General features: G+C 40.7%; 1 protein-coding gene across 1 annotated transcript in view; it reads left to right on the plus strand.

The window, feature by feature from the left end:
• Window positions 1-15,814, plus strand: part of adamtsl7 (ADAMTS-like 7) — a 491,555-nt gene that overhangs the window by 95,460 nt on the left and 380,281 nt on the right. The window contains exons 5-6 of the mRNA XM_073042603.1: window positions 2,375-2,738; window positions 12,718-12,820. Of these exons, the coding sequence (XP_072898704.1) occupies window positions 2,375-2,738; window positions 12,718-12,820 (467 nt within the window). The remainder of the gene's footprint in view (window positions 1-2,374; window positions 2,739-12,717; window positions 12,821-15,814) is intronic.

A 15,814-nucleotide genomic window follows, 5' to 3' on the forward strand; every position in this document is an offset into this window, starting at 1 on the left:
CAGCAGTCATGACATAAACCTACCTTCTTTACTAGCCTATCTACATATGGATCAGTTTTGAGCTTTTTAACAATATTCAGGGTCATCTATGAGATGCAAATTTGCAGCAGCAGATGTTTAAATACTTACTCTTTATTCCAGTTTATCTGCTCAATTACTCTTTATTTATATAAAACTTTCTTTTATTTTTATAACAAGTCCTTGAATCAAATCTCATTCCTTTTATAGTAACAGAATTATTTGAGCTACACTCCCATCTACAGTCATCCCCTGAATTTATGGAACTCTTTAAAATAATATCCACTGCCTGGCATAAGTCCTACACAATTCTCAGCTGTGTAACAGTTTATCTATAGCTTTGGTAGATATGGAGAAGTGTTTCCACTGGCAGCACCATCAATGTCTAGAGGTCACAGATCTTAAAAAGCTGTGAAAATATCCAGGGTCTAGTGGGAGGAATCAGAGAGGAAACTATTTTACACTGTTTTGTGTTCTGGAATGCACAGCCAAATAGTTGGTGTAAGCAGATTCATTAGTAATTCAAGACTAATTCGATCTGTGGGAAAGAGAAAGTTTCTTGTAGAAATGACGTCTAATTGGATAGTTATCGCTCGATAGACTAATTGCCTTCTCTCTGTGATGGGTATCTATGTCCATATTTGCATCTATATGTCATTGGGTTAGATCACTTTTGAAATGGCTCCCATCATTTCATGGAACATCAAGCTTTTTTGCCATACACATTGCCCAGGTTGCATACAGAGGATACTGAGATCCTACCCCTCACCCGGCCCTGATGACCTTTTGACATTTCACTCCTGTAAGGACTTTTTAACAGTTATTAGATGTTACTGATCAGAAACATTTTAAAAAGTTACTAAAAAGATTTTGTTTAATCACTTAATGATAGAAATTAAATACTGCATCTGATATTATTTTAAAAAGAAATAAAAACAAACAACTTAACTGACTTTAACGTTACTATGAAGGTTGGTAGCTCTTTTTAATATGTAAGGGAGGGGCGTAGCACCCATCAGCCGTATCCCTCAAAAAGCTGAGGGGTCAGATGTCTTGGTAGATCCGTGTTGGAGTGAAAGGTCAGGTTAGCTGCCATTAGACCTCTAGCTTCTTCCCAATTTCTGTTGCAAAGCACAGGCATGGAAGTCATCGGAGATCTGAACCATGCTCTGCATCAGGCTGATGGTTCACCGTGGAAGTTCTGGCTGGTCAGCAACATAACTTGGCCCATTGTGTTTGGAGATTTAACTCCCTTAGAGCTGGTGCATTACTGAACTTTACATATGTCACATATTCCTTACACAGTTTCACTGCTATGGAATATACTTACAGTATTTTGTCATGAAAACTAGTTTTATGCTGCCACCTAAATTTCTGACATGCCATGCAACATTTTATAGTATTGCTTGAATAAATTTTATCTGATACACATTAGGCCTCAAATATTGAAGATGGGATGATTCAAATTGGAATTGGACAGAGACATCTCTCTTCTTCATTTGGGTTCCTTCCTTAACTTTTCACCAATAGCATTTGCTTCCCCCCAATTCCTCTTTGCCAGTGAGCTCAGACCTCCCTTTCCCTGCCCCCTGCTCAGTTATTTTAGTTTGGGGCTTCATTTCATGTAAGGAATAGACAGAAATGCAAAGTCACAAAGCTTCCCAAAAAAAACATTCTCTGGGTAAACCGTGGGACCTTCTTACATTTATTTTGATGCAGGAATTGTTACCCTTGGAGCTGCCATGTTGAAGTGGAAAGTGGGCAGGTTTTACTGCCTGGCCACACTTATGCTTAGCTAAAAACAGGTAGACCGAACAGAGTATGATGAAGTTAATAGGGAGAATGGAATTACTGAGTGATTAAGAACAGAGTGTTGAGGGTGTTTTATTTATCGTGAGTGGAATGATGATGTCAAAAAAGAAGAGGAGGTAATGATACTTCCTCAACTTACACTATGTCATTATGTTATTTCTGTTTATTGTGTTGTGTAAATTATGTATATTTTGTGTTACCTTACGTTTGTTTGTCATGCTGCTGCAAAGTAAAACTTATTTTCCTGTCATTGTATCCTGGGTATGCAAGTCCATGACCATAAATTTTATCTTAAATATAATAGATTATTCGGTAGACTGATGAAAGGTGTGTCTGTAATTGGAGATGAGGGAAACTCTCCTGCTGCTCTTGGAATAATATGTTCAAAATATATAGAGTTTGGCATAACTAAATGGAAATATTTCTAATATCTCTGTTTTGCAATGATTGGACCTAACCCTCATCTATGTTATGACAGGGAAGATTTACTTTGCTTGTAAATTAGTTTCTTATCAGTTTAAAATGAACCTTCGTCGGTTTGCAGGGGATCACTCAGCACAGAGAGATCAAGGAGGTTGCGGGCTAGATCTTCTTTTCAAAGAACTTCCTCACACTTCCATCGCTCTAACCCAGACCAGGAGGACTCACTCCACTCATATCAGCATCAGACAAGCATGAGAATGCTACGAAACTGGGGACAGCTCTATCAGCCTCAAACTGAGGACTGGGTGTTCCACCAGAGGGGTGTGCCACAGCCTTTCCAGCCACAACTTGAAACCCAAGCTCAAGCTGATGAACAAACTCAGGCAGAGCGGCCTGAAAAGCAACGGCAGCACAGGGTCTCAAGGAGTCCCGCGAGTTTCAGTTGTCTTGGTGCTTTCAGACAGTCCAAGTCATGTAACCCTCAGGTATGAGCCAACATTACCCTTGTGCTTTATTGCTGAAGTTTATTTGCAGTGCTCGCTGGTTATCAAATGTTTGATTATAAAACAACTGCTGGGGCAATGTATGAAGATGTGATGGAAGGTAAATGAGCAGAGAGTGTACGGCATTGAAACTGACTGGCAACCAAACCCTCTAACAGCTTAAGAACTGTGGAGAGGTTGGGAAAGATGGCAGTGTGTTCTCAGCTCACATGTTGAGCATGTTTTCAGATGTCACCTAGGATGAGATGAGAAGCAAGGGACAAACCTTTGGTTAGGCTGCACTTGGCGTGTTGTTTGCCGTTCTTGTCACCCCATTATAGGAATGACATAGAAGCATAGGAAAGGGCACGGAAGAAGTTTACCAGGACGCTTGCCGGTTTAGAGAGTATGAGCTCTAAGGTCAAACCTTAACTCTCAGGCTCCTCTGGAGCATTGGAGGCTGACGGGAGCCCTAATAGAAGTCTATAAAATTATGAGAGGCATCGATAAGGTAGGCAGTCAGAATCCTTTCCTCAGGGTAGAAATGTCAAATATTGAAGGACATGCTTTCAAGGGAAGAGGGAGAACGTTTAAGGGAAATATGGTGGGCAGTTTATTTAGAGAGAGTGCCTAGAACAGGTTGCAAGGGTGGTGGTGGGAGCAGCTATAATGATGGCTTTTAAGAAGCTTTAGATAGACATATGGATACGAAGAGACTGGAGGATATAGATTATGAGCAGTTAGAAGAGATTGAGTTTAATTCAGCCACATGTTTGGAACAAACATTGTGGGCTGAAGGGTGTGTTTCTGTGCTATACCTGTTCTATGAGGCAAGGTAGATCATTGGGGGAAACCAACAAGTAGTGGAGCAAGAGGTGAAGTCATTGCAGGTAACTGTCTGGCTAACAGGTAAGAATGGAGACAGGTGAATGCAGTCCTACTGTCCAACTGGTGGTGAGTTATCAAAGGATGGGATGTTTGGTAGTATCAGAAGCTGCTGATGAGCGAGGAGGAACAAAGACAGCTGGATAACATGATCATGTAGGATCTAATTTTTGATGTTGATAAAAACATTTTCTGAGCAGTAGTAACTCTCCCTTTTACTTTTCGTCTGTTGAACAAACTTAATTATTTTCCTCTGTGTGTAGCACTGGATTTGCATTCTACATCTCTGTATACAGTAAGTTTAACTATGGTTTTAATAAACTTTTCACATTTTTAAAAATAATTTTAGATCTGTTTTATACCCTATTATCTAAAACTGAAGATGGCCTTGTCCCTTTTTACCTCATCTAAATTTGTCACATTTCTCAGTTTGTTTCTTTCTGCTATTTTCACACTGTCACATTGATTTATTTCTAGTCTTTCCCTATTAGATTAGTTCATTTTCCTTTCTAATTTACTCCAACTAAATGAATTATGAAAACAAGAAAGACTTTTGTTTCCCTTATGGGAAGAAACACCAGCTGGAACCTTGAATATGTTTCCCACAAGTGGTATGTTAATCTCAGTCCTAGCCTGGTATGGTGAAAACAACTTTACTTAACTTGATGAATTGTCCCACTGTCTCATTTCCTACCACCAAACTGACATACCCGTAATCCAGTAACCTACTGCAAGTTTACCTGTTATAATTTTACCCTTCCTATTACCTAATTTTAACCAGATTGATTTTAAGTAATTCCCAGAATATCTCTATTAACAGTGTTAATGGATTATTCATTAATAATTTTGTCTGATTTTTATACGTCTTAAATCTGTTAAAGGTGCATTAATTTTTCAGTCTAAGAACATCTCTGCTTCCATAATGGTTAATGGTTCTAATTCTCTGGTAGTGTTTGTAATGTCATGCCCACTAACAAACAAGCTGCTAAACAGATAAATCCTCTCTACCTCTAGATTCTGTTCTTTTTATTTCTGATAACATTGGCATTGAATTTCCAGGAAGCCATTTACTTGATTCCCTAACCATGAGGTCTGCATTTGGATAGGATATTCCAGTGACAGTTTGGTCCAGGAAATTTGCTCTGACTGCTTGGCCGGGAACAGTGTGGTGGAGGGCCTGAGAAATTTAATTCCCAAGGAGGTGCTTCATGATCCAGCCAAGGCACGCACCCAGTCAGTACAGCTGTCAAGTAGATTAAAAGTTTGGGAATTTTCTGACCCACAAATATTTGAAAATACTTAACACTATTAAATGTTAAGGAATGTTAAAATTATTAAAAATTTAAAACAAAATGCTTGAAACATTAGAGAGCATATAAGCACAATTAAATACTTATAAACTTACAGAGTTAGTTTAAAATGCCTTGACATTACGGCCTTTTCTCTCCAGTCTTCACCAAGTCTGAACAGACAAAGCTTGTGGTCATATTTATGTACCTAAATGGATCGCTAAAAAGTCTCCCTCAATATACGGTCAGCAAGTTCAGGACTTCCTTGTCTATATTTGATCAGTTTAACTGATTTTTCCTCTCTACACCCAAGCTAAGTTCTCTTCTTTTCATGCTGGTTTAAACTCCAGCATTTCTTCTTAATTGGTGTCATTTTGGATCAGGTTGTAATCACCCCTTTGACATTGCAATCCTTGATTATTAGCAAGTCTCCTTTGTTGTGCTGAGAATGTGAACTCTTCCCTTCAGCACGAGCCATGCCTTTATAAGACATAGGAGCAGAATTACGTCATTTGGCTTCATCATTCCATCTTGGCTAATTTATTATCCCTCTCAATCCCATTCCCCTCCTTCCCATAACTTTGATGCCTGACTGATCAAGAAGCTAACAACCTCTGCTTTAAATGTACTCAATGACTTAGCCTCTACAACCATATATGGCAATGAATTCCACAGATTCACTGCCCTCTGGTAAAGAACTCCTCCTCATCTGTACTCTGAGGCTGTGCTCTCTGGTCCTAGACTCACCCACTATAGGAAGCATCCTCCTCACATCCAAGTCTTTCGATAATCAGTATTAAAGGTTCAAGGTACATTTATTATCGAAGTTTGCATGTAGTATACAACTCTGAGATTCACCTCCTCCAGATTGCCACAAAACAAAGAAAACCACGGAGGCTGTTTAAAGAAAAACATCGACCCCCCCTCCCCCCAGTGCAAAGAAAAACAAAATCATGGAAACAGTCAGTGCCCCCATGTACAAAAAAAATAAATCATGCAAATGGCAACAAGATATCAGCTTCATGTCCCCCACTCCACACACGAAAAAACAAATTCCGCGACTGGGAACAAGGACATCAAAGCCCCATGCACAAAAAAACAAATTGGGCAAACAGAAACAAGAACACCAAACCCCTCTCCCATGCAAAGAACAGACAGATCATACTAGCAGCAACAAGGAAGAACAGGAGTAAACACAAACTACAAAAACATAAAACTGAAAGAGTCCAAGTGAACTACAGTTCAATCCATAAATCGCAGACACAGAACTTCGGTACCATCCTCCGACAGCATTGAGGGAGAAAGAGACCATCTGAACACAGGAACCTTTGCTCGGGAGCAGCAAGTGAAAGACCGTTATACACAGATGCCTACCTCTGACGACAGCAAGTAAGAGGCTGGTACACAATGCTGAATAGTGACTCACCTTCTGTGCTCACCTCCATGTCTCAATCTTCTTTTGACGCTTTAGTCAGCAAGATCAGCAAGAAATGGAGTTGATCATGGGCTCTCTAAGCTTGTTGCACTCCAGGCTGTTCACCTCCTGGAATCTACTCAGAAAGTCCAGATCACTCAACCGATCTTCAGGTTGCAGATCACAGGCTCTAAAGTGCCAAAAGCACGTTTAAAATAAAAAGAAAACGTGAAACAGTTTCGTGGAGTAACTGAAAAATGGCTGCTGATACACTATTGTTCGCTGGCATCATTTTGACCGGGGAAAAGGTTGGTGTTTAATAAATTTCAATGAGATTTACCCCTCATTCTTCTCAACTCCAGTGAGCGCAGGCCCAGAGTCATCAAACACTCCTCATACGTTCACTCTTTCTTTCCCTAAATCATTCTCGTGATCCTCTTCTGGACCCTCTCTAATCTCATTTATTTGTTTGCCATATGACACACAAAATATTAGAGATGACCGCCTTTGAGAATTTTTTATCAATCCGGGAGAAATGGGTTCTAAAACACCTCAACCATGCTTCCATGTCATTGGTGCTGATAGAGAACATGGTTTCAATATTAGAAGATATTTTGAGATAATTTCTGTGATATCTTTGCAACTGTTCCCTCTAAGCTGCACGGGTACTTGGCTGCACAGTAACTGAAATGCCCCCACGCACATAGCCTTTGTTGCCACGCATCTGGAATAAAGACAATCAAGATCAAAGTTTACGAAATGTGGAAGATCTTTGTTGTACTTCATTTCATTATACTCTTCAATTAATAAGTAAAATCAAAAGTACATGATTTTTCAATTTTCATTTGAAATATTCATAGTTACATAAAAAATATTTAAAGTGCAATGCGGTTTTCAGGCTATACAAGACTTCCGTGCTCAGAGCAATGGTTGGTCAGTGCAGCTGGAAATAAAAATAGAAAGAACTTTTAGAAGCAACTGGCATGTATTTGTTCGGGTCACCTACTGCTCCAACTTTCTGCAAAGTATCTGAAGGAATATTGCCTGAATGACACCTCTGGCTATGATTACACCTGAACAAAATTATCTTTAACTAAATAATTATTTTGGTAAGCATAGTATAAATACTGAAGGTACTACTTTATGCCACACCATTACCAATAATAGAATCATCAGCTAAAATCCCACTTCAGCTTTGTTGTAGAATATTTATCCATATGAGAAAAAGGAAATTATTAATTCAAAAGCATTTTGAGCCAATAATCCAGGCTTCAGAATTGTCAACAAACAAGAGAAAATCTTCAGTTGCTGGAAACCGGAGTAGTGCACACAAAATGCTGAAGGAACTCAGCAGGCCAGGCAGCATCTAGGAAAATAGTACAGTCGAAGATTCAGGTCAAAACACTAAATTTGAGATTGTTACACATAACGGTCGGAGAATTTATTAATTTAGCACATATCAAACGATCAAAGAATCGATTGTGGATCTCTGTAAGGGAAAGTCCGGAGAATACACACCAGTCCTCATTGAGGGGTCAATGGTGGAAAGAGTGAGAGCAACTTCAAGTATCTATCCTGGGCCCAACACACTGATGAAATCAGGAAGAAGGCTGCTGGCGGCTATATCCAATTAGGAGTTAGACTCGGGCAAATTTCGACAGATGTATGGTAGAGACCATTCTGTCTGGTTGCATCACCATCTGGTATCAAGCGCCAATATATAAGACCATAAGATATAGGAGCAGAATTTGGCCAGTTGGCCCATTGAGACTGCTCTGCCATTTCATCATGGCTGATCCAATGTTCCTTTCAACCCCAATCTTCTGCCATCTCCCAGTATCCCTTTATGCCCTGACCAGTCAAGAATCTTATTAACCTCTGCCTTAAATATACCCCCAATGACATGGCCTCCAAAGCTACCTGTGGCAAAGAATTCAACAGACTCACCACACTCTGGCTAAATAAATTCCTCCTCATCTCCATTCTAAAAGGACGTCCCTCTATTCTGAGGCTATGTCCTCTGGTCCTAGACTCTCCTGCCATAGGAAGCATCCACTCTACCAACGCCTTTTACCGTTTGATAGGTTCAATGAGGTCACCCCTCTTTCTTCTGAATTACAGCAAATATAGACCCAGAGCCATCAACTCTCTTCAGAAGACAAGCCATTCAATCCTGGAATCATTTTTTGTAAACCTCCTTAGAACCCTCTCCAGCTTCAGCTTTCCACCTTATCTTAGAAATCCACCTTTCTAAGATGAGGGGCCCAACCAGACCTGCTCACAATATTCCAAATGAGGCCTCACCAGTGTTCTCTAAGGTCTCAGCATTATATCCTTGGTTATATATTCTAGTCTTCTTGAAATGAATGCTAACATTGCATTTGCCTTCCTCACCACAGACTCAACCTGCAAATTAATCTTCATGGAATCCTGCACAAGGGCTACCAAGTTCCTTTGCACCTCAGTTGTTTGTATTTTCTCTCCATTTAGAAAATCCTCAACCCTTTCATTTCTTCTACCAAAGTGCATGACCATACACTTTCTGACACTGTATTCCATCTGCCAATTCTTTGCCCATTCTCCTAATCTGTCTATGTCCTTCTATGGCCTCTCTACTTCCATAAAACTACCTGTCCCTCCACCTATCTTCATATCATCTGCAAACTTTGCAACAAAGCCATTGATTCCATCATCAAGATCATTGACATATAACTTAAAAAGAATCAGCCCCAACACAAATCCCTGTGGAATACCACTAGTCACTGGCTGCCAGCCAGAAAAGGCTCCCTTTATGCCCCCTCTTTGCTTCCTGCCAATCAACCACTGCATTATCCATGCTAGAATCTTTCTTGCAATACCATGGGCTCATAGCTTGTTAAATTGCCTTTGTGTGACACCTTGTCAAATGCCTTCTGAATATCGAAGTACACAACATCAACCAATTCTCCTTTGTCTATCCTGCTTGTTATTTCTTCAAAGAATTCCAACAGATATGTCAGGCAAGATTTTCCCTTGAAAAAAACCACGCTGACTACGGCCTGCTTTATCAAGTGCCTCCAAGAACCCTGAGACCTCATCCTCAATAATTGATTCCAACATCTTCGCAACCACTGAGGTCAGGCAAACTGGCCTATAGTTTCCTTTCTTCTGCCTCTCTCCCTTCTTGAAGAGTGGAGTGACATATGCAAAATCCCATTCTTCCGGAACCATTCCATAATCTGGTGATTCTTGAAAGATCATTACTAATTCTTCCACAATCTCTTCAGCCACCTCTTTCAGGGGTGTACACCATCTGGTCCAGGTGAATTATCTACCTTCAGACCTTTTTGTTTCCCAAGAATCTTTCTCTAGTTATGGTAACTTCACAGACTTCATGGCCCCTGACACCTGGAACTTCCACCATACTGCTAGTGTCTTCCACTGTGAAGACTGATGCAAAATACTTAATCAGTTCATCCGTCATTTTGTTGTCCCTCATTACTACCTCTCCAGCATTGTTTTCCAGTAGTCTGATATCCACTCTTGCCTCTCTTTTACGCTTTACTTATCGGAAGAAACTTTTGGTATCCCCTTTAATATTATTAGCTAGCTTACTTTCATATTCCATCTTTACCTTCTTAATGACTTTGTAGTTGCCTCCTGTTGGTTTTTAAAAGCCCAGTCCTCTAACTTCCCACTAATTTTTGCTCTATTATGTGCCCTCTCTCTGGTTTTTATGTTGGCTTTCACTTTTCTTGTTAGGCACAGTTGTGTTATCTTTCCTTTAGAATACTTCTTCCTCCTGGGGATGTATTTATCCTGTGCCTTCCGAATTGCTTCCAGAATTTCCAGCCGTTGCTGCTCTGCCGTCATCCCTGCCAATATCTCTGAGGACCTACCCTGGGTGCAGCAGATTGATACAGCTATAAAGAAGGCAAGACAGTGGCTCGACCAGCATTGCATTAGGAGTTTGAGGAGACTTGGTCTGTGAACTAAAACACACAAAAACATCAACAAGTGTACCGTGGAAAGCATGCTGACTGACTGCATCACCATCTGGTACTGGGGATGGGGGGTACTGCCAAGAGCAAAGTAAATTGCAGAAACATGTAAAATTTGTCAGCTCCATCATGGGTGCTAGCCTCCATTGTATCCAAGACATCTTAAAGGAGCAATGGTTAGGTAGGCAGCTTCCATCATTAAGGACCCCCACCACCCAGGACATGCCTTCTTCTCATCAGGAAGGAGGCACAGAAGCCTGAAGACACACACTCAGTGATTCAGGAATAGCTTCTTCCCCTCTGCTATCTGATTTCTCAATGGACATGGAACCCATGAACACTACCTCACTACCTTTTTATTTCTTTTTTTTTGCACTACTGATTTTAGCTCAACTATTTAATAGACCTATATACTGTGTACTGAATGTAATTCAGAGTTTTTCTCTGTATTTATTTATCATGTATTTCATTGTACTGCTGCCATAAAGTTAACAAATTTCACAACATATGCCAGTGATATTAAACCTGATTCTCATTCTGATTCTGAATATGCAAAATCAAACAAGAGTTTGCAGAGGGTTGTGAACTCTGCCAGGTCCATCAAGGGCACAACCCTGGAGGGTCTGTTCCTGTGCTGTAGTGTTCCTAACCCAACCCACTATCAAGTACATCTTCAAACGGCAGCGTCGCAGGAAGGTGGCATTCATCGTCGTGGATCTCACCATCCGGGACATGCCTCCTCATTACTATCGTCAGGGCTGAGTTACAGGAGCCTGAAGACACACACTCAACCTTTTAGGATCAGCTTCTTTCTATCTGCCATCAGATTTCTGAACAGTCCATGAATACTACCTAGTTATTCTATTTATTTATTTATGCAGGTATTCATTGTAACTTATGGTAATTTTTATATCGTGAACTGTCCTGTTCCCACAAAACAACACATCTCACAATATATGTCAGTGATAATAAACCTGATTCTGATTATCTCCTTGTGCTGCAGATGATCGTTCTTGTACACATATCGCTGTGACTCACAATCAATATCTGCTGTACATCTAACGTGCCTGGGTCACATTAGGTGTATAACATCGTACACCACGCACATCCAGCACATTGATCTTACTGACAACCTGCTTTTGTGCTACTTATCATCATCTATTGCCACTCGTCTCCTGGTTTGGAGGTCCTTTAGATAAATGAAGGGTTCTATTTATTACCATGTGAAGCCTGTTGTAAATTTTTTGGAAGATGTCATGCATAATTCTCTGGCATCCACCACAAATTCCACATGAGCAATGGCAAAATATGCTCCCATCTCCGATGTCCATCTCACCATTCTACCATACCCTCTGTAATCAGCTTTGTGATGTCTAGCCACCCCGAGAGCTGCAGAGTTGGTGTTAATGGTGCAGGTGCGTACTTCCCCAAAATTAATGTGCATAACTGAGGAAAGGATTCAATTGATGCCTGTTGTGAGCAGAGTGTATTTCACTGGTTAATAAAAAAAAAGTCCAGATGCAAACATTAATGTTGACATTTTTTTATGAAGAAGGAGGGAAAAGAATTCTTACGGCATTCTCTTTCAGCTAACCAAAAATAGGTTATCATTGGCTTATTACTCATATCTGTAGTGTTCGTGGAGCCTGACAGAGTGCAAGTTGGCTCCCATATTTCCTGCACCGTGACTGTGTCTATACTAAAGTGATAATCTTTGACAATGTTGTGCTTAGGATATGGAATGCATTATTTAAATACAAGATCATATATTCTCAGAAAGGCTTTCGTGGTTATTGTTCTGTGTTCTATAACAAAAGTACATGGTTGCCGTTAATATGCTGCCTGTTGTAATTTATAGAACTGATGCTAAAATGAGAAACTTACTGTGTTTCAGTCTGGGCCTTTCTCTCTGTGCTCAGGTCCTTGCTCAGGGAGAATGAGGGTCTGGAGCCATTGCCATTGCATTATACTTTTCCTTCTGTCAAGTTCTTCGCTGACAAAAGGATGAGATCCAAAATATTTCCAGACCAGCAGCTGTTTGAAGACAAATAATATCTCCTTTGTGCAAGGTTAAAGGAAAATTCTTGAACAAAAATATCACTGCAACTATCCCATCTTTTTAATTCTTTGCCGAGAACAACAGATTGTGTATAACTTGTAAAAGTGGATATTTCATTTCATTCCTCACTGCCAAGTGCATGTCTGGTTAAAGTGTGATTGCAGTGATCTTTTTATAAATTCCTGTGCTGATTCATGCCATTTACTATCAATATTGCTTATTACTTTCAGTGTACCTCAAAGAAGTCCTGTTATATTGTTTGCTGTGGAGCAACATTTACTTTATTAAATAGATCTACAATAAGCAAGCTCCATAAAGGTTAACCTAATTTTTTTGTGTGTGTTGTCTATGACAGCCCTGCCCAGTTGGGAGTCGAGACTTTCGGGAGGTGCAGTGTTCAGCTTATAATGACAAATCTTTTACGGGAAAGTATTATGAATGGGAACCTTTTACAGATGGTGAGTGCCCTTCAGTTACAGGCTCAAGGACAAAAGCAATTGTCTTTATATAGTTCAGTACAAAATGTAAATACCACACGAGAGCTTGAGTGCTGTTTGTATTCTTTGTATTAAGATATCACATATTATACTTTACCTTTGTTTAATTACCTAATTGAGCAATAAGTCAAAGTTGAGGTTATTGTCATGTATACAAGTACATGTTTGTACAGGTGTGATGAAAATTTACATGCAGCAAAATCTCAGGCACATAACATCAGATACAAAACATTCTTAAGAAAAAGTAGAAACTAAATATTAACTATGTTTAAGACTATAAGATATAGGAGCAGAATTAGGCTATTTGGCCTATCAAATCTGCTCTGCCATTCTATCATGGCTGATTATTATCCCTCTTAACTCCATTTTCCTGCTTTCTTCTCGTAACTTTTGATGCTCTTACTAATCAAGAATTTATCAACTTCTACTTTTTAAATATACCCAATGACTTGGCCTCCACAGCCATCCACAGATTCACGACCCTTTGGCTAAAGAAATTTCTCCTCATCTCTTTTGTTATCTTAGTGTGGCTATACTGAGGTAGTGATTAGGGTTGTGCAGGTTGGGTCATGTACTGAACAGTTGAAGAGAGGCAGCTGTTCTTGTATCTGGTGGTTCTGAAGCAACATCTGTCATTACTTTTACGTTACAATTGTTCTTTGTGTTTGTGAAAGGAATGGGATGTTGGGATTCATTCTCCATCAAATAGATAGCATTGCCATGGCTGCTCTGATCACCTCACAGCAGTCTTAGGTGTTGTTACCTGGTAACTCCATTATTTGTTGCAGATTTACTGTCTGAATGTCCTTGGCACTTTTGGCATTGTTTTAATAAAATTTCCACCTGTCTCCTCAACTTTTGTCCCTGTATATATTTTTAAAAATCAGCAACTCCTCACCAGTGTCTTTCTTTCCAGTGTCTTTTCTTGTCCCAGTGAGGAAGATAAAGAATGGTAGGGTGAAGGAACCATGGGTGACAAGTGAAGTGGAAAATCTAGTCAGGTGGAAGAAGGCAGCATACATGAGGTTTAGGAAGCAAGGATCAGATGGGTCTACTGAGGAATATAAGGTAGCAAGAAAGGAGCTTAAGAAGGAGCTGAGAAGAGCAAGAAGGGGTCATGAGAAGGCCTTGGTGAGTAGGGTATAAGAAAACCCCAAGGCATTCTTCAATTATGTGAAGAACAAAAGGATGACAGGAGTAAAGGTAAGACCAATTAGAGATAAAAGTGGGAAGATGTGCCTCGAGGCTGTGGAAGTGAGCGAGGTCCTCAATGAATATTTCTCTTCAGTATTCACCAATGAGAGGAAACTTGATGATGGTGAGGACAATATGAGTGAGGTTGATGTTCTGGAGCATGTTGATATTAAGGGAGAGGAAGTGTTGGAGTTGTTAAAATACATTAGGACGGATAAGACCCCGGGGCCTGACAGAATATTCCCCAGGCTGCTCCACGAGGCGAGGAGAGAGATTGCTGAGTCTCTGGCTAGGATCTTTATGTCCTCATTGTCCACAAGAATGGTACCGGAGGATTGGAGGGAGGCAAATGTTGTCCCCTTGTTCAGAAAAGGTAGTAGGGATAGTCCGGGTAATTATAGACCAGTGAGCCTTACGTCTGTGGTGGGAAAGCTGTTGGAAAAGATTCTTAGAGATAGGATCTATGGGCATTTAGAGAATCATGGTTTGATCAGGGACAGTCAGCATGGCTTTGTGAAGGGTAGATCATGCCTAACAAGCCTGATAGAGTTCTTTGAGGAGGTGACCAGGCATATAGATGAGGGTAATGTAGTGGATGTGATCTACATGGATTTTAGTAAGGCATTTGACAAGGTTCCACATGGTAGGCTTATTCAGAAAGTCAGAAGGCATGGGATCCAGGGAAGTTTGGCCAGGTGGATTCAGAATTGGCTTGCCTGCAGAAGGCAGAGGGTTGTGGTGGAGGGAGTACATTCAGATTAGAGGGTTGTGACTAGTGGTGTCCTACAAGGATCTGTTCTGGGACCTCTACTTTTCATGATTTTTATTAACGACCTGGATGTGGGGGTAGAAGGGTGGGTTGGCAAGTTTGCAGACGACACAAAGGTTAGTGGTGTTGTAGATAGTGTAGAGGATTGTCAAAGATTGCAGAGAGACATTGATAGGATGCAGAAGTGGGCTGAGCAGTGGCAGATGGAGTTCAACCCGGAGAAGTGTGAGGTGGTACACTTTGGAAGGACAAACTCCAAGGCAGAGTACAAAGTAAATGGCAGGATACTTGGTAGTGTGGAGGAGCAGAGGGATCTGGGGGTACATGTCCATGGATCTCTGAAAGTTGCCTCACAGGTAGATAGGGTAGTTAAGAAAGCTTATGGGGTGTTAGCTTTCATAAGTTGAGGGATAGAGTTTAAGGGACGCGATGTAATGATGCAGCTCTATAAAACTCTAGTTAGGCCACACTTGGAGTACTGTGTCCAGTTCTGGTCGCCTCACTATAGGAAGGATGTGGAAGCATTGGAAAGGGTACAGAGGAAATTATCAGGATGCTGCCTGGTTTAGAGAGTATGGATTATGAACAGAGATTAAGGGAGCTAGGGCTTTACTCTTTGGAGAGAAGGAGGATGAGAGGAGACATGATAGAGGTGTACAAGATATTAAGAGGAATAGACAGAGTGGACAGCCAGCGCCTCTTCCCCAGGGCACCACTGCTCAGTAGAAGAGGACATGGCTTTAAGGTAAGGGGAGGGAAGTTCAAGGGGGATATTAGAGGAAGGTTTTTCACTCAGAGAGTGGTTGGTGCGTGGAATGCACTACCGGAGTCAGTGGTGGAGGCAGACCCACTAGTGAAGTTTAAGAGACTACTAGACAAATATATGGAGGAATTTAAGGTGGGGGGTTATATGTGAGGCAGGGTTTGAGGGTCAGCACAACATTGTGGGCCGAAGGGCCTGTAATGTGCTGTACTATTCTATGTTCTATATT

This window comes from Hemitrygon akajei, chromosome 4 (assembly GCF_048418815.1).
Source record: "Hemitrygon akajei chromosome 4, sHemAka1.3, whole genome shotgun sequence".
Taxonomy (NCBI): Eukaryota; Metazoa; Chordata; class Chondrichthyes; order Myliobatiformes; family Dasyatidae; genus Hemitrygon; species Hemitrygon akajei.